The 21,176-nt window shown below is 44.8% G+C and overlaps 1 protein-coding gene across 16 annotated transcripts in view; it reads left to right on the plus strand.

Annotated features, from left to right (window-relative positions):
- The window catches only part of FBRSL1 (fibrosin like 1), a 551,587-nt gene that overhangs the window by 502,335 nt on the left and 28,076 nt on the right, over positions 1–21,176 (plus strand). For all 16 annotated transcript variants that reach the window (XM_042805739.1, XM_042805747.1, XM_042805734.1 and 13 more), the window contains one exon: positions 20,563–20,959. In XM_042805739.1, the coding sequence (XP_042661673.1) occupies positions 20,563–20,959 (397 nt within the window). The remainder of the gene's footprint in view (positions 1–20,562; positions 20,960–21,176) is intronic.

Below are 21,176 nucleotides of genomic sequence, written 5' to 3' on the forward strand. Positions count from 1 at the left end.
ACCTTTCATTGGATCAACAAACAAATTCTCTGAGCATAATGTACCTTTTGGCCTGAAATATTTTTGCGTTAGAGGCCAGTCTTTGGACCCTTCATGTCATTCCAGCAGTACATGCTGTAAAGCAGCCTTAAGCAGATGTCTGAGGACTCCCCACTGACAATGGCAGCATAGTCAGCCAAGCTTCATCCTGAGGCCAGGGCAGAAAAGGGACCAACTCCAGTGGTTGTGAACAGCAGAGCCCACTTTTGCAAGCCATGGAGGCAGAAGTAATTCAAGAGACACTAAGATACTCCAAATGGTGGTGTGAGCTGTACCAAGAGCTTAGATGCCTCTGAGAGCCTGTGTCAGCCATCTCAGGACTGGTCCAGTGAGAAGTGCTGCCTGGGCTACAGTGCTTGCAGTCTCCCCCAAGAATATAATTGTTTAAAACTAAGACTAGGCCAGCATGACTACATCCAGACCCAAATTTGAAAATACTGCCACAGAAGCTCACCTTTCCTCCCATCCCTTCCCCTCACCAACCACCAGTTCAAGAGGACTGGGTCCAGGTTTTTGGCTCAGATCCGTGCCTGCTGCATACATTTCCTCCACCAAATGGACACAACTATAAACCTCTTTCTGCATCATTTCCTGCAAGCCTGTACTAAACATGCCACCCAGGTGTCCCTGTGTAAAGCCACTTCTTGCTGAGTCTGCTTCTGTTGCTGCTGGCGGGCTTGCCTTCGTGCGCTCACGGCAGGACTCCCATCACAGTGTGTTAATTTTAAACAAACAAAGAGTGCGTTGTGATCTGGGTCTTTCCCATCAGGACATATCAGAGTTTTTCTTGAAAGGAAAGACTGTTTTTTGTTTTGTTTTATTTTCCCTTTTCCTCTCTTTTAATACGATCCCTGCAATTTTGTTTTCACTGAAATATTGACTGGCAGGGTTGCAAATTGCCTGCATGCAGGCAGGAGCTTGCCAGCACTTTCTTACTCAGCTAGCCATCAAGGTTGTGGATTCCACCACAAGCAGTGCCAGGAAAGCTGTTGATCAAAAATATTCCTAACATCTGCGAGTCCTCTCCATCCAAATGAGATGTAGTTACATTCTCCTTTTCCCCATGCTCCTTCCAAAGTGTTGCTTCAGACACCTAGAAAACCCTGGTTGCAAATCACAAGCCAATCTCTGATTTGCAGCTCTGTTTCCAACTCTGTCCAAATCCAATATAAACTCTGAAGTGCCTTTCCCCCAGTCATAATACGTGAAAAATATCAGCCTCCAAATGCAGAGCAGACAGGGTGAGTTTCTTTGCCCCGTAACTCATTTGATTCAGATGCCATCCCATCCTGTCTATAGCTGCTGTGCTCACAAGCCAACAAGGAGGGTCTTGTGAGAGCAGCGGAGGGAGGATGCAGCTCGGAGCGGGCTCCCAGGCGTGCCTGAAGCCTCGCACACGCGTGTGCACACACACACACACTATTCTGCCAGCTCGAGGAGGCAACTGGGGGTGGGGGGAAAGCCTGATTTCCTTTCCACCCTGTTCCTATCACCACCACCAATTCACAAGCCAACTATTAAATAATTAACGTGCCCAGTGGGGCAGGAGGAATCAAAAGCTGTTGTGTTCCCAAGTTTTCTCTGGCTCTGAAAGGCACGGCTCGCTGTGTATTCTGGCACCTCAGAGCGGGTTTTCCTCCCTCCTTCGCCTCCCCCTTATTATCCTGTATGTGTGCTGGAGAGGGAAGTGGCGTTCCCAGCCCAGCGGGGGATGACTGTTATTTCAGACTAGCAACAGGGGAAAAGGAACAGCCTGTTGCCTGATTGATGTTTGTTTTTCGTGGACAGACACCAAAGGTTCATTAGAGACGGAAGGTTTGGGAGGAGGGGGGCGACGGCGGGGGAGACGCTCACTCTTAAGGAACTATTGTACCCCTGTGCACTAACCTGGCTCTGCACTTTCTTTGACTTCTGTGAATGTCTCAGCTGTACTGTTTTGGCCCTGGCAACTTTAGGAAAATATACGCGCCACAGAGGTTTCAGTGAAAGCTCTGCGATCAGGGGAAAAAGGAAGGGGAGGAGAGAACAATGCAGTAGGTTTTGCTGTAATTAATTTCAAATGTGCTGCTCATCTGTTCTCCTCGGGTTTCAAAGGGAACGAGGGGAGTTTGCAGGGCTTTTCCTTCCACATCTGCATCTTCCCAGAGGTGGGGATAGAAAGGCGTCTTTCCTTCCATCTGCGGGTTTGACCAGTCTGGCGACGTGGAGTGCTGAGTGCAGCCCAAACCGATGCTAAAAATGTGTTGTCCAGAGGTGGAGGAGAGGGAGAGGAGGGAAGGGTGCGGAGGAGCTTCTCTTCATACCATATTGGGTAGATGAAGCTAGAAAGACTGAGGAGATTGTTATTGAGTAAAGCAGATTTCTCTGCAAAGAGTTAATAGAGCACATGTATTTAAATAACAAATGTTGTTATTTGCTACTGTTGTTGGTCCTGAAAATCTTTCAGGTTGTGGTGCAGGTGAACTGTGTGGTTACAAGGATTTTAAAGGTTTGGGTCAAACCCTCACTTAATCTCTTGCTGACTTTGTGCCTTTGAAAAATCTCCCTTCATATAATTGTGTTGGGAACCAATAAGTTGATACTAAACCTTTGGTAGTGTGGTATCTTGAGTAGATACAGTTCTTACTGATTGCCGCTTCTCAAATCTCATCTGTTGGACTGTGCTGTATGACACACAAAACGGGCTTGGCAGCTGCCATAGGGCATTATCCTTTTGTCCTTTGCCTTCAGGACCGAGTATCGATGAAGTCATGCAATTGTGGCAGTAAAGAGAAATTAAATGGGCCTGTTAGGTTATTGACTTTACTCCCCTCAACAAGATATCCAGATGCTAATTTGATAGCCCTATGAATCTTAGCCAGAAAAATCAGTAAAACAGAAACTTAAACTACTCTAAATTACTGTTAGTACTTTAACAGCTCTTATTTTCAAATTGCTCTTTGCTTAGAAGCTTGCACTGAACCCTGGAGCTGGTGGATAATGACCTCTTGTTTAAACACGTGGCTACTTTATGATCCTTAGCTCTTAGAAAAACCAACCTCAGTATCGGGTGGTGAATATTTCTGAAGTTTGGCCGTAAGGAAAACATTTCTGCAGCATGATTGAAGAAAGCGTTCTGTTTTTCTGGTCAGAAACTAATTCAGTTCAGCCACAACATGCTGAATACCCCAAAGGTACTTGAGGTGGGTGCTTGTTTCTGATACAGTCCTTCTCCAGGACACTGATGCTGGTGTGTGACTAGTGGAGCTTGACCATATAATGATAAATGTTTCTGTGGTTCTTTGGAAGGGATGTAAATACTGTAGTGGTGGTTTCAGTCTGTGTAAAGGTGTATGCTAGGTCTTGTAGACTTACATATTAAATAGACTCTCTGGCACTGCTGTGGGACTGGCTGCTGAAAAACCGTTCAGTGATAGCATGTCACCAAACATACATGCAGACATCCCCAGGTGCTGTGCATGGGGAGGGGTGGGCACGTGCATCTTGAAGTTACTTCAGTGCAGGTTGTGAGTGGGTGAAAATGATATGGAGGAGCAAAGAAATGGGGAGAAGCCCAGAGCTCCAGAATGTGGCATATTTGTAGAAGACTGCAGGGAGTTCAGACCTTTTTCTCTATAAATTACTTGTTGAGGAAAGGGAAGTCACATTTAGAGAATATTCAACCCCACTGCCACCCCCTTCTTTGTGGAGAGAAACCCATATGGGAAAGGAGGGAGATCCGAGTCAAGTCCAGATTTCATTTCCTGGTCTTCTCCATAGGAAGAAATAGCCCTTTCTTTTGACTCTTGAACAGACAACTGCTTTGGCCCCATCATAGCAAAGCATCCCTTATATCACATCCAGATAAATCAGGATTCCAGCATTTGCTCTTAGCCATGGATGTTTCTGTACCTTGTGCTTGCCAACTAATACAGAGAAGGAGCAAGCAGTACCTGAGGTCTCCGCAGAAGGCATATCTATTCCTCTGCCTCCTTTGCTTGTAGCTGGGTTGGGGACCATATCCTAATTCCCTGCACACAGGGAGCAGTCATAACAGCACTTTGGAGCACAGCAGGGGTGGTTTGAATTCTCACTTTTGAGTCTTAGCCATGCCTTTCCAGCTTGTCACCTCTTCCTTCTTCAGTTTTGACGATAAGGGAAGAAGAAAGGTGAACAGCACAGCTGGATAAGGGAGGTGGGAAGTGAGCTGCTGTCCCAGGGCTGAAGTTCTCTCCCTACCTTCTAGGAGAGCTGCTGTCTCCAAGTGCCACACAGCAAACCCAGCTTTTGCCAGCTGAGCCCTGGGGGTCATCCCCCACTTAGACTTCTTTACGTGTCAATAATAAGGCAAAAGATTAGGTATACTGTTAGCCTCAGTACATTATGATGTTTCTCTCCATGCTGAGGATCAGAAAGTTATTGTAGAGGAGGGCTTTGTTAAAAGAATAAAAGCAAAGCCCCAAGGACAGTTTTGCAGGTCCCACTCTTTGATCTATCACAAAACTTGGTTCAAACATCGGATGGTTTCTGTATCTTGGAGAAGACAGAGGCTTCTGCTGTTTTTTTAAAGCCAGATCTCAAAATCCAGGACAGAAGACAGGCAGACACTAGCCTGACCCATCAGACTCTGGGACTGATACAGCATTTGTAAAATCCCCCATAAAGCAGGCAGAGCCACCCCACTCCTTGGATCCCGGGAGGCGGAGGGTGCAGGTGCACCGAGGCCATTTATTCTCTCCATCCCGCAGCTCCGGTGCTGGGGCACCGAGGGAGCCACCAAGGCACACAGAAGCGGGAGATGTGCCTGCCATCCAAATGACTCCCACGGGTGCTTAATAAAACCATGGGAATCAGAATTTTCTTCTCTTTTTATTAGTTACAAATGATTTTTCTCTCTTTTAAACGATTCCTACCACCTGTTCCAGTCAGCCAGCAAGGTTTGCTTTAAAAGCCCATCTTGCTCTTAAAAAGGGAGAGGGGAGGGCTGGTGTATCGCAGGAGCCTTGAGCCACTGAGAGTTTGCCTTTGGAGATTCACAAGGGAAGAGCAAGAACAGGGAATGCTGTAGGGAGGTATTAAATGAGGCCCTTTTGTTTCTCTCCTTGTAGAGCATGAAAATGCCCAAGGCATGAATACTCAGTTCACATTACTCTTGAACATTTAAATGTCTGTTCTGGTAATTTATAAAATGAAGGGGTGGGGAATGCTGTACATGAGGAAGAAAAGGGAGACCTTTACAGGCATCCAGCACTGGTAACAGGGGAGTTGTTGTATGCTGCTGTAGGAAGAGTGGGAGAAGGTGGGTTTATCTTCTGGATGCAGCAAAGCTTTAGTCCCTGGAAATGTGATGTGGCATTGGAGAGGCCAACGGCTCCCTTGGTGCCTTTTTCCTCCTTTCGTGATGGGGAATATCCTTGCTTCCTTCCTGCCACTCTTGGTTGTGTTTGGTCTTAGAAGAGGCCAGGATTTTTCAGAAACATGCAGCACCTAGCATAAGGGAAACCTGGCTTGGGTTTTAATGAATTAATGGGGAAAAGCATACTCATTCAGAGCAGCTACTCTGAGCCTCAATCAGCCTGGCAGCTCTGGGGAGCACAGAGTCTGTGGGAACAGCCCAGCTCTGAGCCAGCCTGCCTGCAGAAAAAAGGGCTGGGGAGAAGTGTTTTAAAAACACAGGAACACCTACTGTTGCAAGGGGTTATTCCATAATTTTCCTTGCTTCCCATGTCTATATATAAAATAATGGGTGCTCTGTCCCTCCTGGCCTGGTTTCTGTTTGTGGAATGATCATAAGGTAGGATGTGGTAGTCCAGTCATTTCCATTAGCCATGAGCATGGCCTGTAACAAAAACACTATTGCTTACGTTTTTCATGTGACAGTTATCCCACTGTGAGGTCCACAGTGTTGACATGGACCGGTGATACTGTTTCCCATCCTTTGGGAAACAAGCACATGCCTCTCTACAAGATGAAGAGATGCTGTTGCAATTTGGTTAGATACCCACGAAAACCAAAATGGATATGGCCAGGAAAGTAAAAGGGCAGGGCAGAGGGATGAGGATGCTGTGTGGTGTTACATGCGTTGCAGCCCAGCCAGACAGGTTTGTTCTCTTCTGCAATGCAGTGTCCCAGCCCCACGTTGCCCTGGCGTAAGGGCCCTTGGTCCTCCAGCTTCATCTGTGGTCCTTGTTACAGTTGCATCTGAGAGCTGAACAGGACTTACCATTTCCCTTCTTGTTACAGCAGAAAATCAGTGGAAAGGGAAAATGTTAGATTTAGGATTAGTATCCTTACTTCAAGCCATGGGAGGAGGAAGCTAAAATGGAGGCATGTTGGCAACTGATGCTGCTTCTGTTTTTTCTGTAATCATGGTTACGTATCTGTGTAGGTTCCCCACTACTGGTAGTGCAAAGTAAATATCAGTTCACTGTTAGCGTGAGAAATCAGGAGGATGGTGTGGATTTTATTACTTTCAGATATTTGGGCTAGAGGCTCTCGTGCTGTCAGAGCTGAATCAAACTCTCAGCCAGTTTGCACGCAACATATGTGATAGATTTTGCAAATAAATATGTTAATGTGGGAGGAGGTGGTTCCCTGAAACTAACCGCTGGCAGTTTGGAGTGTTGTCCTCAAAAACAAAACCATATTGTGTCCTCAAAAACAAAACCAGTGGTACCAGAACTTGGATTCTGCCCACTGAGAGATGAGGTATTTCATTTGTAATCAGTGGATGGATTAACCATTTTGGGTCCATTAGAACAAATGCATTTCTTAAAAGAAGGAATCCCCTCCCTGCAAGGATCTAGTATGTAATCCCCAGTTAGTTTAATATTAGCAAAGGTGCCTCAAACCATTGCTGACAGGCTGAGTTGAGGACCTGCATGATTGCTACCACTTCTTTGTGAGCCTCTTTGATGTGGAAGCTATAAACTGCTTCTAACTGTGCTGAGATTTCCCATCAGTTGCAAATACTTGCTATTTATGAGCCTTGCCTCATGTAGAGGGCAGCACTCCTCCAGCCTGTGTGATACAGAGTTGATGGGGAGCAGGTGGCTTTGGGTAGAGATACAAAGGCTCAGTTCTGACTTCACAGAGAACTGCTTGCAGGGAAATACAGATAAAATGAGTGAAAGATGTTGTTTGCTGTGGTAATGTGGAGTCGAAACTCAAGAATTAGCTTGGACCCCACTTTCCACTCCTAATGTGCAAGAATCTGGGATTATAGGAATTTGCCAGACCTGAGTTGCTGCTTAGCGCTGGGCTTCTGCTTGTTTGTGTTTTGGCCGTTTGGAAAAGCTGTGACATGGAGAGGAATCGAAGGAAAAGCTTATGGTGAATTCAATAGGATTGTTGGTACACATGGCAAACATGTGAAAACAAGAATATGAATTATGCAGCAATTACTGCCTTGGAAAACTATCTGCAGGCTAAGCCCAGATACTTGTCTCTTTCTTTCACCCAAAACTGGAATAAAAATGTGCAGCAGCTCTGCATGAAGTAATTCCTGTGATTATCCTCACAGATGTCTGAGTCTCTACTTGTTTGGTGCCTAAGATGGAGGTTAGTACTGGGGCAGTGCCTGCCCAGTTCCAGCTCAGAGGGTAACGTGGGGATTGTGAGAGTTGCAGCTCTGCCTGCGAAGTGGAAGAGGACAGAGCTGTGTGTTGCTGGGGCTCCCATCACCAAGAAAGCCAAATCCATCAGTTAGTAGGGCAGTGAATGCTTTACTGAATTACTCTTCCTCATGACAGTGAATAGTCCTCATGCATGTCAGAATCACAGGTATCTTCCATGGCCTTGACAACCTGCAGCGGAAGGTACTGCTTCTATCCAGCAGCCTTGTAGAAATTGTTGTGTTTATGCCTGACAGTCATTGCAGGGCCACTACAGTGGATGTAAAGGGACTCTGAGGAGTCAACAGGAAGAGGAGTAAAGAGCAAGCATTTGGGTTTACACGTTTCGAGTTACTGTTTCATGTTTTTTGCACTTGCATGCTGGCATTGCAGCGGCCCATGCAGCCTTGTACCATCTAGCACCCTCCAGCCTTGTGAGATTTCTTTCCACCGCCATAAATCCTCATGCAAGAAGAGATTCAACAGTACCTTTTCATTAAGGGTGTGATTCCATTGCAATGCACAACACAATGTTCCTCTGTTAGATCTTATTAAATGCCAGATCTTACATTATCCTCAAGCATTTCCGCCACCAAAGTATTTCCAAAATTTCTACTGCCTATTGAAAAATTGACACTTCATCAGAGGAGAAAACTGGAAGGAGTTTTGCAGCTGCATTTCACACACTGAGATCATGATGAAGGAGTTCGCCTTCTGTGGTGTATTGAAGTACTCTTTTCTTTTCCTTATTGCATACCAAGCTACTCTTCATGTTTTGGAGGAAAAGCCAATCATCCTTCATATTTTACTTCTTGAGCTGCAGCACTGTCCTTCGCATGCTGTTGCATTCTGAGTTTGCATCCTGTTGAGCCAGGTTAGATGGAAAAGATTTTTCTGACGATTTTGATGCAACAACTTTCAATATGAGGAATGGAAACACAGTCTCAATTTCTCAAGCATTGAGAAGTTAGAAACTGAAGAAAAGCCCCTCTATCATAAAACTTTTATTATCAGTAGCTAATACATGTGATTCAACACTCCATGTGCAACACAGTCCAGTTTTCTCAATCATTACAGTGCATGTGTTTAAAGGAAGAGTGAACTTTTTCAATCTTAAAAAGCAAAAGGCCATCTGTGGCTTCCTAATGCTGTTTACAAACCTTTTTTGCCTGTGCTGTGCTTGTCAGTAGCTGTATTTATTCATTGCTCACTCTGTGAATTAAAATGTTGAGGCAGCTCCTGACATGCTGCTTCCAGCGCATCCTCTTGGTGTGAGTATTTGGTTGCCATAGGGACCAAATGCAAAGGGCACACACCATTCAAGTAAATGTTCCCTGATTAACAACTTGCAGCTTGTCCCTTAAATATTTTAATTATCCATGATGCAACTTGAAATCTTGTTGAATGTATTCAGTCTGTTAATTTCAGTATCTCCATATTTCTTAAGATGCCATTGCAGCAGCTTTAGAGCTGGATTTTGACCATGCAGATAAGCATGAGGTGGGAGACCTTATTGCTCCTGAGCTTGCAGGAAAATTCTGCCAGTTTTTCTTTATCTTGACCCTAGATTCTCAACAAAGTTAATGGAAAGTGCTACTGCACAACTGCTGGCAAAAGGGAGGCAATTTGGTAACAGCTAACATGTTGTTTTAAAGTAGTAAAGTGCTGCTACTCAATCCAAGGGGGGGATCTGCCTGGAAGGTGCCTCCTTGTGCCTGGGAGTGGGGAGGGAGGGCAGGGGGAAGCTCCTGGGTATGGGGAGCTGCTGGTTGGAAAGCGCTGGCGCCACTTGACAAGCACTTGATCTCAAGCATTGTTTTCCCAACTTATAAGCATATTAGCACTAATGTGACAGCAGTTACTGACCTGTGAGGGCTGGACTTAACAAACAAGTAAGACAGGATTTTGCTAATGTGTGCATGGTCAGTCGCTCCTTTCAGTTCTTGTTTAGCAGAGACAAGTCACCTTGCGGCAAAACTTCCATTCTCACAACTCCAGCCATAACATCAGGTATGGATGTTACTCAAGTTACTGAGACGGTTGCTAAACAGTTCTGCTGCCACCTTTTTATATCTTTCAGTTCTGACTTTCTTGGGCCAGAAAAGCAGCTTTGGCACTTCAAATACTGATTGCACACAGGCTCAATAGGTTTTTTTCTGCAGTCTTCTGACGTCTAGCAAAGACCACTGCATACTTAGATCTGTTAGAAATTATTACTGCTGTCTTTGTTATCCCTGAAAATTTAAATGGCCGAGTTCAGCACAGAGCTTCCTAAACAAAGTATGGTGTGCTGAAACAGTGGGTCTGGTAGGCACAAAGCATGTGGGGAATAGGCAGATTTTGTGGCTCCTTAGCTTTAACACAGCTCTACAGGTGAGTTTCCTTCCATGGCATCTTCAGTCCTCTCCACCAGAGCCACAGGTTCACTCTGCAGCTGTGTTTCCTGCACATCCTCTCACCTGTTCACTGGCTTCCTGGGCTGCACAGCCAGCTTGATGCCACCATACTTCCATGAAACAGGATCTGCCTCTAGCAGAACCTGCAGTAGCCTTCAGCTGAAACGCTCTTCGTCCTTGCAGATGTTAGCTGAAGTCTGACGGCCTTTTCTGCTTTATGCTTGGAACTGAGGAGGCCAGGTCTGTCACAGATGGTTTCAAGCAAATCGGATCCCCTTGCTGTTCTATATTGAAGCTCAGTGGTTTTGAATGGTGTCAATTAGGAGCCTAACAGAACGTGTGCAGCTTGGCCTTTGAGTTCTGAGGAAAAGGGATACCACACAGTTACGAGCAATTCTTTGCTCTAAGTAATGCTCACTCATTGATTTAAGTGGAAAGATGTGATTCTTTGTATCCTTATCTACAGACTCAGGAAGGGATGAAAATGAAAGAGGGTTCTTTCCTTTTAAAATTTTCATTTATAAAGGGTTCTCTGTGCTGAAAAGCCAGTTGGAATCCATATGCATCTATCTGGTGGCTGAATTTGGATGTGTATGTTAAAGGGTCTGTTGTGTGCACCTATGTTTTCAGTAAAAATGTTTGGAAAGTCAACTAGAAGCACAGAATTTGATGTGTGTGGTCACCTAGAGACAAGAGATGAGCCCTCTTTCAGGAGATGTGTGTAGGATGTTGGGTATTGAGCTGATGTAGTTCACATGAATAGTGCATACCACATTCCAGACGGGAGATCACAGCACGATTTGATCTTTGTGACTCCAGTTACAAGTCTGACCCTTAGGGAGAAAGGAAACTGTTGTCTGGGCTCTTTCTGCCAGTGCTGCAGTGGGGAATAGATAATCTTTCTCCCTCTTTCCCTTTTGTAAAAGTTACTTGTCTGTCTGGTGGTGGACAGCCATGGTGAGTTCTCAGCAGAAGCGCTGCCCCTCTACCTGCTTGATTTCTTGTGTTGAATGCTTTGGTGTCATTGCTCCGTGTGTATGCTGAGCCTTCGCCAAGGCTGTTTCGACATACGCTACAGTGAGCCAGCAAGAGGAAGAAGCAGTAATGTGACACCCATCGTAGACAGGAGCCAGGGCCTGCAGGCAGAAGGGTACTGGCTGAACTCATCTTGATTAGCAGAGTGGGTCCATCACCACTTAATTGGCTGCCAATAGCTGCCCTAATGAAGGATGATGGATGGTGCTCAGGGGCCTGCTTGAAGGAACCTGTGGATCAGAAGCAAAGATGCGCACAGAAATACAGCTCTCACCTAGAAAGGACATGGGAGCCAAGGCCAAGCCTCACATTGGCTCTGGGAGAGCCTGAGCACAGACGGTTCCTCTTTTCCTTGCATCAGGACAGGCACCAGTTGTCTTCCAAGGCAGAGATGGGAATCTCTGTGACCCTGTGAATGCTTGGCTGGTTAGGGTAATCATCTCCTGTTCCCAGCAGAGATGATCTGGTGTTTGAGAATGTTCTTTCTTGCCTTTTTCTGGTTTTGGTTAGCAAGTGTGCTTTCTCAGCCAGCCATTGACTTAACATCTCCAGGCTGGAAGGTCTGAAAGGTCATTCACACTCCTCCGGAACAGTCTCACTTTCTGATTTTACTTTAAATTATTCTTCAGGAGTTTGAAGTTCTCTGATGTCATTTAAAAAAAAAAAATCAAAACCTTCATAAGACTGTGCAGATGAAACAAAATTGTTGTCTTAGCCTACACAGGGTATTATTCAGCCTGGCAGATCCCTTCCTTGTAGCAATAAGAAAAGGATTTGGCATTTAACCTCTTGAAATTAAACCAGAGTGTGAACTTCAATAGTTCAATCTTATCAGGGCTTTGCTAGAATAACAAATTGTGAAAAAATATAATCATGTCTCCAATGTGACCTTGGCAGATCTGCCTCTGATGTGATAGAGATTAGGTAACTCTAAGCAGATGTCTGTTTATTTTGAAAGTAATAGTTACAAAATCTTTTTTTTCCCAGTTTGTTTGCGCTGCCTGTGAAAGACAGGACAGAGAATTGTGGTCTGCATGGAGCTCTCTGTAACAAGCTGCTCTATTATGCTGAACAGTAATTGCTCTTGGAGGTTTGAGTTATTGATCTATTGGTGGGGGTTCAATTTCAGCGTAAAGACCTGTGTTCATGATTTAATTGGAGTGATTAATAACTCACTCGCAGGCTAGATGGGAATCGATATGGATTTCAAACAGCAAAAGTAGTACATTTTCTCCTGCAATGTAGTAGTTGATCGTTTATTATTTGCCCTTCTTTGAGTAATTAAAATCATAAGATTCCTTGGTATATAGCCCTTTTGTCTGTTTAAAAGCTTACATCTGGACTGGAGTATTTGTGCTTGCTTGCTTGCTTTCATGTGGGGGGGGCATGTCTTTCCATGTCTTTCTAGTAGATGATTTACTTTGTTGCTTGTCTGTCACTCAGATTAGGTGTACAATATGCCATCGCACATAAAAAAAAAAAAAGACCAAAACAAGACAAACACACCTTTAGTATGTAACTACAAGAAGCTCTAGTAACATTTTGTGGGCCCAGCAATAGTGTGGCTCCTACGTCACTGGTTTTTAGGCATCCAGCATCTGCTTAGGAGCAGTGCTGAAGAGATTTAACCCTGCAGCGTTTGATCCACCATTATAGCCCTAGATTAAAAACCTGTACGAAACTTTCAATCTCATTACAACACCAGCATCTGCAGTAGGTGCTTTAGCTGCAAATCCAGTTTCAGCTTTGCATTGAAATGTTGCCAGAAGCAGCATTGCTAGGAAAATGCAGTGTGACTTACTTTAGGGGGGATTTGAATGGTGATCCTTCTTCTTTATGCTCTGGCCCCAATCCTTGTGTTTGGCACCCATTTTCATTCAGCTCCTGCAGCTTTGGAGCGTCATCATGCATGCTTACAGCTAACATGCCTGGATAGAGCATGGAAAGCTCCCAAATCTCTAGGAATAAAACAACCCATTAAAGACCTATAAAGCAGCAAATCAGGGTCGAGTCCATAGGTCTTAACGCTGTTGCTCTCAGTTTCTAGGGGAGGGGGTGAAATCTTCCTGTGCTGCAAGCTTTCACAACAAAAGCTCCAATCTACATAGCTGGCTAAGGAAAACATTTAGCATAGTGGTTTTGAATCTTCTTTTTGATTTGCAGAGCCCAGTAAGCTTTCTTTCTAGTGGAAGTGCAGATTCCTACATGGCAAATTAATCCTAATGACAATAGACCTTTTCTCTTTGATTAATATTCACAGACATCTTGGTATATATGTGTGCCACAAACTGAAAACACTGATCTGGATGGATCTAATTTTAAATAAATGTTTCTTTATGTAAATCTCTCCTACCAGTCCTGAAAGTACCAAAGTAAATGTAAACTTGCCATGCTTGAGTTTTCAGTTGAGTGGGAAACTGTAACTATACTGAGAGTGTAAGGAACGGGGCTGGAGTGGTGGGTGCAGAGCCCTGGAGGTGGTCAGGATCTCCTGAAGCCCTCGGCTGCATCAGCATTGCTGGGGGGTGGTGCTGGATACCCGGGCAGAGCCGGCGCTGGGGATGCCCATGCTGGGATGCATGGGAATGCCCATGGGACGTGTCCATGCGGGTGGAAGAGGAGAGAGGAGCTCTCTCTGCTCAGGTGTGCTCCTAACATGAAAATTGTGGAGCGTGTCAACCCTTCACTCTTATGAGTTGCTGGGTTTGTGTTAAAAATGTGAGATGCTTTCCTTGTCGTGACATTATGAAAATGACTTGAAGATATTTTACTTTTAAACTTGGGTGCTTCAGAAAGAGGATGGGGGAGGAGGGAAGACACCGTTGGAAGTGAATTCTGAGGACCAAGCTGACAGCTTTTTGCCACTGTTGCTTTCTTCTAGGTTGAAAAGCTGAAGGCTTGTTACAGCCCCAGCGTAGAGCAATCTAGCAGGTTAAATGACTTGGGCAACACAGTTTATTAAAACTGGCAAGTGCTCGCTCCAGTTCTCCTCCTGATAGTCAAGGCTGTCTGGGAGAGTAATTGATAGTGGCAGCTGTTCGGAGGGTGTTTCAGATTGCAGCAGGACGATGTGATTTGACAGACAGCTCTGTCCAAATGAACGGAGCGATAGGGGCCGAATCCAGACCGGGTGGCGAAGGAGCTTCCCGCTGAAAGCTGCGGCTGCGCTCGGTCGTGGGGCCGGGCCGGGGGAGCCGCGTCGTGAACAAAGAGCTGGTCCCCTGCACGCAGCTGCGCTCGGCGGCGCGGGTTCCGAGCCGGGCGTGAGGGTTTGTGCTTACACTCGGCTTACTTCCTCTGTGAGAAAACACTGCGATTATTTGTGGAAAATCCACCAGAGGCCAATGATGCTCTGAGGAGCCTGTGTCACCGGAGAACATTTTTTTGACAACTTAACATGTGTAGTACACTGCACTGCTGTCACGATGCAAATTTGGCTGTTGCTTCACAATAATATTAGAAATGGTTCACGTTACATACCATGTAGCCTTCTGGACAGTGGTTTTATGTGCAAGTCCCAAGTCTTTATTTCTTAAGCTGACTTGAATTAAAATAGGTAGAGGAACTCGGTGCCCCGTATGTTGGGTAGCTTCTGCATTGTACCTCTGCTTGCCTTACCTTTGCAGACCAAGCTAATCATCTAATGTCTTAAATAGTGCTACCCTCCTAACATGCAATGAAAAAGCCATCTATATAAAAGCAAAAGCCAGCTAGGGATAAAGAATTATCACTTAAATATTGATTTTCACTTGTAAGCACTCTACCAGTGTCAGCGCTATCATTGCCGATGCAAAATGCTTTATTTTCTCTTGTGCTTATATATGTTGCATATCCACGATACATTATGCAGCACTCTAAAAGCTTAATCTAAAAAAAAAAAAAAAAAAGGTTTACTGAAGTTCATTGAATACACTTCTTTATTTATTTCTTCGTTTCAACCTACTGCTGTAAAATCATGCTCTTCTGTACTTGTTCCCAGTGCTGATGGTTCAAAACTCGTCTCTGGGACTCATCAAGCAACTCTGAAATACTCAGCTTCTTGCCACATATGTCCCTGCAGCCCTTGTGGTGATGCTTCTGCAGCGTTTTTGCTGGAATTATAATATGGAGCAGGGTTCATCATAGCTGGCCTGGCCTATATCTGTTCTCAAGGATGGTGTACAGGGTGAATAGATAGGCTGCAGATGGTGGTTGTTGTGTTTCTTGGGAAATTGCCATTGGTAAAGATGTCATTGATGGATGTCAGAGAGGAATTTCTTTCTTGCATCACCCCATCACCCTTGCTGTCTGAATACAAGACGGAGACTGCAGAAAGACATCTGAATGACTCCACTTTTCTTTTTTTTTGAGACAAAGGAAAGGCGTGCAAGCAAGATTAGATTATTTCCAATCACATTGTACGTGTGTTGACAGTCCCCTTTCAGCAGCAACCAGCAGCTTGCAAAGAGCAAGAGGCAGGGCTGGAACTGCTGTTGCCCTAAGTACTGTTTGTATAACACAGTAACTGCTTATTGGAGTTCTCAAAGCAGCCTTTACATGTTTAATCCCTTGCACTTGAGCCACTCTTAATCAGCTTGAAAGCAAATTCCTGTAACAGAAAGGTTTAATTTGTGTCTGGAACTTTCTGTATTGTATTTAGCCTGCAATGCTGTGTAGTTACACACAAAGCGTGTCACCCTGTGCAGCCATGGGGATGGGCAGTACATGTTTACTCCAATCACAGGTTTTAAATACACTGAAGTTTCATTTTGGATCCATGCTGATGGTCTTTCAGGTTCAGGTAACTCTTTCTGAAACACACTTTTTGCAGCAAATTCAACTATGGTTGACTTTGGTGTTTTTCTTAAGCTTCAACTCTTGTTTCTACAGATTTACAGCAGCAGCAGCTAAATCTCTCCATGCTTTTAAAAGTTGTTTTCATTTTTACCAGGTTAAATTGGAATGGGATGTAGCCCCAAGACACAGGGAGGTTAAAATTTTGCAGTGCTCCAAATGACAAATTAGTTGATCGAGGAGGCAGGAATTACTAATCCCAGGTTGTTGTTATTTTTCTTGTTAGAGCAGTTTCAGCCCTTTCTTCCCTGTCTCTCGCACTCAGTCATCATTCATCCCCGTGAGATCAAGACATGTTTCACTGTCTGTTCATTTAAGAAAAACCTCTCAATGGAAGAAGTCCAAAGTGTTTGGTTAGAAAATAAGCAAAGTTGGCATGCTGAAAAGGGGTAGCGCTCTGCATGGTGGAGAATGGCAGATGTGATCCAGCCTTCCCATAGCATGGCTGAAACATGAATCATTGCAAGTGTCAGATTTCCTGTGAAGGGACAAGCTGAACTGACATGCGTTCAGGTTTAATTAAGGTTGAATTATTGGAGCTGACTGTCAAGTCTTAGGCAAATTGGCTCAGCCTGTTATCATTAAGCATGAAAATTACTCTAGGACTTGGTAAAAATAAACACATTTTTGCCTCTAGAACGTTGTGGTGTGGTCTGATGGGTCTGTGTTTTTGTCAGAGCAGTTGTGCTTGGCTCCATGGGTCCATCTGCTGAGAGAGGCCAGATTAGGAGCCGAAGTACGGAAATTTCTGAAAGGATCTCAATGAAACCTGATCCAGCTTGCACAAAAGGGAATATTCAGTTACTTTCCTTGGGATATTTCTATATGTGACCAGCAGTCAGCCTGGTCGATTGGAAGGAACTTGGGCGTACAAGAGTGTAGTTCCCCTAGGAGGCATATTCAAGCATCCTACAGAAAAATTGCAGAGTTTGAGATCCTGATCAGAATGGACAACATCTCTCGTTAAAATCATTAAAATTAACTTTCCAAGGGGTTTCAGGAAAGGTAGATCAGAGACTTTCATGTGAATGGAGAGGAAAGTCTTGAATTGGAGATTTTTTTGATAGGTATCAGGATCTTGCTAAGCACCTAAGAAACCAGGTAATTACAGCCTTCAAAATTCATTGTTTCTTTGGTTGCAGAGGGAAAATGGCCTCAAAACTGTCAGGTTTCTGGAGACCTCTGGAGTATGGTTAGCTAGCAACTGTGTATTGGAACCAGGCACTGAACAGGTAAAAGTAAGTGTTGGCAGAAGAGTGTGAAAGGAAAGAAAGTAACCAGGACATGTGTATGTTCTTCAGTGTCAGAGTGCGAGTAATCATGGGATGGCACTCCATGAGTTAGCTGAAGTGAAGGGTCTTGAGTCTTTGCTTGGAAGTAGTTTCTAGAGTAGTGAGATATATGGATGAGACGTATTTCCATTTGGGCAACTGCTTTCCATTTTGCCCAAATCTGAAACACCTAGATGTGAGAAAAATTTCCTTTTCAGAAGGCTTGACTCTCAAATGTTGGGCAGATCCCATGCCTGGCATTGGCTGTCTTCCTGTCATTTCTCTACGTGGTTTGTCCTGCCCTTGTTCACATGTGGTTCCCCTCTCTTCACCCATTGCAGTTCTCCCTCAAGTCAGTCACATGAAGCAGCTTCTCTCTCTTACACTGCATCCCAGCCATCAGAAGGGGAAACAGCGAGGTCACCGAAACAGGATTGGCCCACTGTCCTTCCCTTGTGGTGGCTGAGGCTTGAGGATTTTGCTCTCCCACATGCTTCTCCACGCTCACCCATGAATTCACACCGTATCTTTCCCTTCTCAGTGCTTCTGCTTTTGCTCAACGTAGCTACAAAAGGAGAGAAGGTACTCACACTCATGCCTGTAGCTTTTCTGGGGAAGGGAAAGGGAGCGTCTGAGTATTTTCTTGTTGTTGAGAATGAAACAAAAGCATTTCTGTATAGCAATCTGAGAGATGCAAGTTGGCAGCAGAAATTAGTCATGTACCCCTACTACTAACTAATACAACCAGGCTGGCTGGTCAATTCAGTCAGCAAGGGAGCATGAGCTTTCTCTTTGAGAAAACTGCAAATGAGAACTAATGCTGAAACCACAGGGAATCAATAGTTGTACATAAAACTGGTCAAACAGCCGCTTTTAATGCAGGACTTTATTGATTTGTTTTGGATCTAATTGACTTTTTACTCAACTAACTTTTGTGGTGCCAGTGTGTTTTGAATATACACCATTAGTCTACATTGCCTATAATTACACAATATGAAGTTTAACTCTGTAGGAGGAGGCCTGTTGGATGGAAAGAGCTAATAGGCTCTCAGGAAACCTATGGTCAGGAATGAAACCCAATTGCTTTTAATGGGTAACTCCTGAAAAACAGTGGGATCTGCAGCTGTGAATACACTTCCTCCAAAAAGCACAGTGTGAGGACCCCTGGCTTGACTAGTCAATGACAAATTTTCAATTGTTAGTAATAAAATCTGAGGAAAATTTACAAACATAGGTGGCATTATAAAAAATAATGGTGCATGAGGGGTGAGAAATTGATTTTAGAAATAAATTCTTTGTCACTCTAAATAACATTGGAACCAAGTCTAGTTACACCTCAAAACCGTGGTACCTGTGATGCGAGAACTCATATTTGAAAAAGAAATTTACTGAAATGAGAGTTAGTCTTATATTTGCTGTAGGGAATAATTTAGGACCTCCAGACATTGTGTCAAATCTGTAAAGATGTGTAAGGTGCTGGAAAGTACAGGGTTGATCATACTTGCTGCCAGCCAAAGCACTGGTGTTTGGAAAGGCTTCCGTTCCTGTTATTTTTGTGGGTTTGAGGCCACAAGTCCTCAGACATCTTCAACTGATAAATACGGTTCATATGTTTCTGTTTTTTCTCTTTTCTCTTTCTGCATTCATATGTGTAATGTGATGGATGGATGGATGGATGGATGGATGGATGGATGGATGGATGGATGGATGGATGGATGGATGGATGGATGGATGGATGGATGGATGGATGGGTGGGTGGGTGGGTGGGTGGGTGGGTGGGTGGGTGGATGAAGGAAATGGTGCAATGGTAAGAGGGCAAGCAGAGCTAGAAGCAGTATAGTAAACTTCCTTGCATCTCAGGCAAGGAGATGCCATCACCATGGGGGCATTTTTTGTACAGAAGGTGACCTGGTGTGCTACAGGCTCTGACTCACCACTGTCCTCCTCCCATCTAATGCCAACACGGTGATGCTCAAGTCATGGAAGCAGCAGCAGTGAGGACTCTGGCCTCGCTTAGGCTGTGTTCGCAAACGCCTGGTTAGAGTGTCTGCATGGCCAGAATTAGCTCGCGGTGTATGTTGTGTGTTATTTCCACACCTCCTACATCAGGAACTGGCTCCGTCCTTTGATGAGATGGGAAAATTTCAAAGGTGGAATTTGTTTGTGAGGGTGTTGGGAGCACGTTAATGAATGTAGGTAGCATCTCTTGCATTTTGCAAGCCAGCTAAAGGCCAACAGCCCCCAACACGTTCTGGTGGATAATAAAAGCGTGTGACCTAAAAGTCAGTTAGAAGTGCTGTGTGTGCACAGCGTGATGTGTGCATGTGAAACATATGGACAACACTGGTTCTCATAACCCATGAACAGTTTTTCTTGTAATTATGGGTATATGTACACTCAAGGATACACAGATTATGCCGAAATGGGAGTTACAGTGGGAGTTGAATCACATTTGTGTTGATTCTTTTAGTTGTCTTGAGCCTTTTGGATATTGCTTGGCATGAAATAGCTCCCCTCTCCTCCCTTTTTGCTTTTTTCTTTCTGGGTTTTTAACCCTTTGGGCTGCTTTGTTTAGCTGTATTTGGAAAAAAGGAAATACTTGGCATCATCAAAGGAGTAATTCCATATGGAATTCTCACTGTATTTTGCAAGGTCACAGCACTCCTGATAGTTTTGACGTACCATGCATACAGGCATGTGCAATACTTAGGGTGAGCAGGCTTACATTTGGGTGCTCACTGCACCTCTGACTGGATTTTTCCAGCCTTCTCTGTTCTGTTCTTCCACACAAGTGTGTGGCCAGGGAACAGCAATGTCACGGCTTTGCTGCTAAACTATCACATCCCTTACTACACAAAGATCCCAGGTAGCCTCTTCCCTAGAAGCCAGGTGGGATTCTCATTAATGATCAGTGCTTGGGTCATGGTGTGTTGTAGCTGGAGATGAGCCTAGACACAGTGTAGATTACCTTGAAAGAGCGTTGAGAAAATGAAACGTCTTAATGATCAGGCTTGTGTTCATGAGTTCATTATCGGCCTTAAAACTTGCATTGAGCAGGAAATACTGTAGCAGTAACTTGAGACACATTTCACACTCCTACTGTACGTAACCTTGGGATTCTGTAGAAGTCACAAAGCTATATGTTCTTTGTAGTATGCATTCATTTAATGACAGCTAAGTCCCTTACACACAGACTAGCAAGTACTGTAGACTGGCCAGTCAAGGACAGCGGAAGGACACATGAACACACATCCATCTTGTAGCAGCAGTGCTCCCACGATGCTCCCACGAGCTGAAACATGACTTGTGCTTTCTCAGGCATATGTTCTACCAAGCAGAGAAAGAAACGCAGACCTTTCAGCATGCCCTTTGTTCTTTTTCTCACTGCTCTATAAGGTCCCACCTTGAATGACAAGCCAGAAGCAAAAGCAGCCAATGTCCCAAAGGTGTCTGGGCTAGAGCGGAGCCGGGAACTGAGCACCGACGTGCCCTTCGCCCTGCCTATCCCCAGCCCCCAGCCAGTAGCTGCCGTTGTGACTTCTACTTCCTCAGCGCCCACGTCAAGCGCCAGAGCAAGCCCACTCTTGAAGAAGGAGCCAGTGATTTCAGCACCAGCACCACCCAGGCTCACGCCTCAGCCGCAGCCTCGGCCACAGTCACAACCTCAACCTCGGCCGCAGTCGCAGCCTCAGTTAATACCTGAGCTTCGGACCCAGCCTCCGAGTCACATCCCTCCACCTCTCAATTACCAAGTGCATCACCAGGTGGCCCACAACGGACTCAATAATATCAGGTAGGGGAAAGGGGTACTTGTGTCATCTTTATGCTAACGCTGGGCTAAAGCTGTTTCAAATGGGATAGAAATTGCTCGGTGGCAAGACAAGAGCACTCTTGCTGCCTGTGTGAGATGCTCCGTGTTTTGGATATTGGACTTTCTGTGCTGACTTCACAGGCTGGATTTTCCAGCAGTGGTGGATAACTGCATTTGAAAGATGGTGATAAATGCTCCC

This window comes from Tyto alba, unplaced genomic scaffold, assembly GCF_018691265.1.
Source record: "Tyto alba isolate M040663 unplaced genomic scaffold, T.alba_DEE_v4.0 Super-Scaffold_44, whole genome shotgun sequence".
NCBI classification, from domain to species: Eukaryota; Metazoa; Chordata; class Aves; order Strigiformes; family Tytonidae; genus Tyto; species Tyto alba.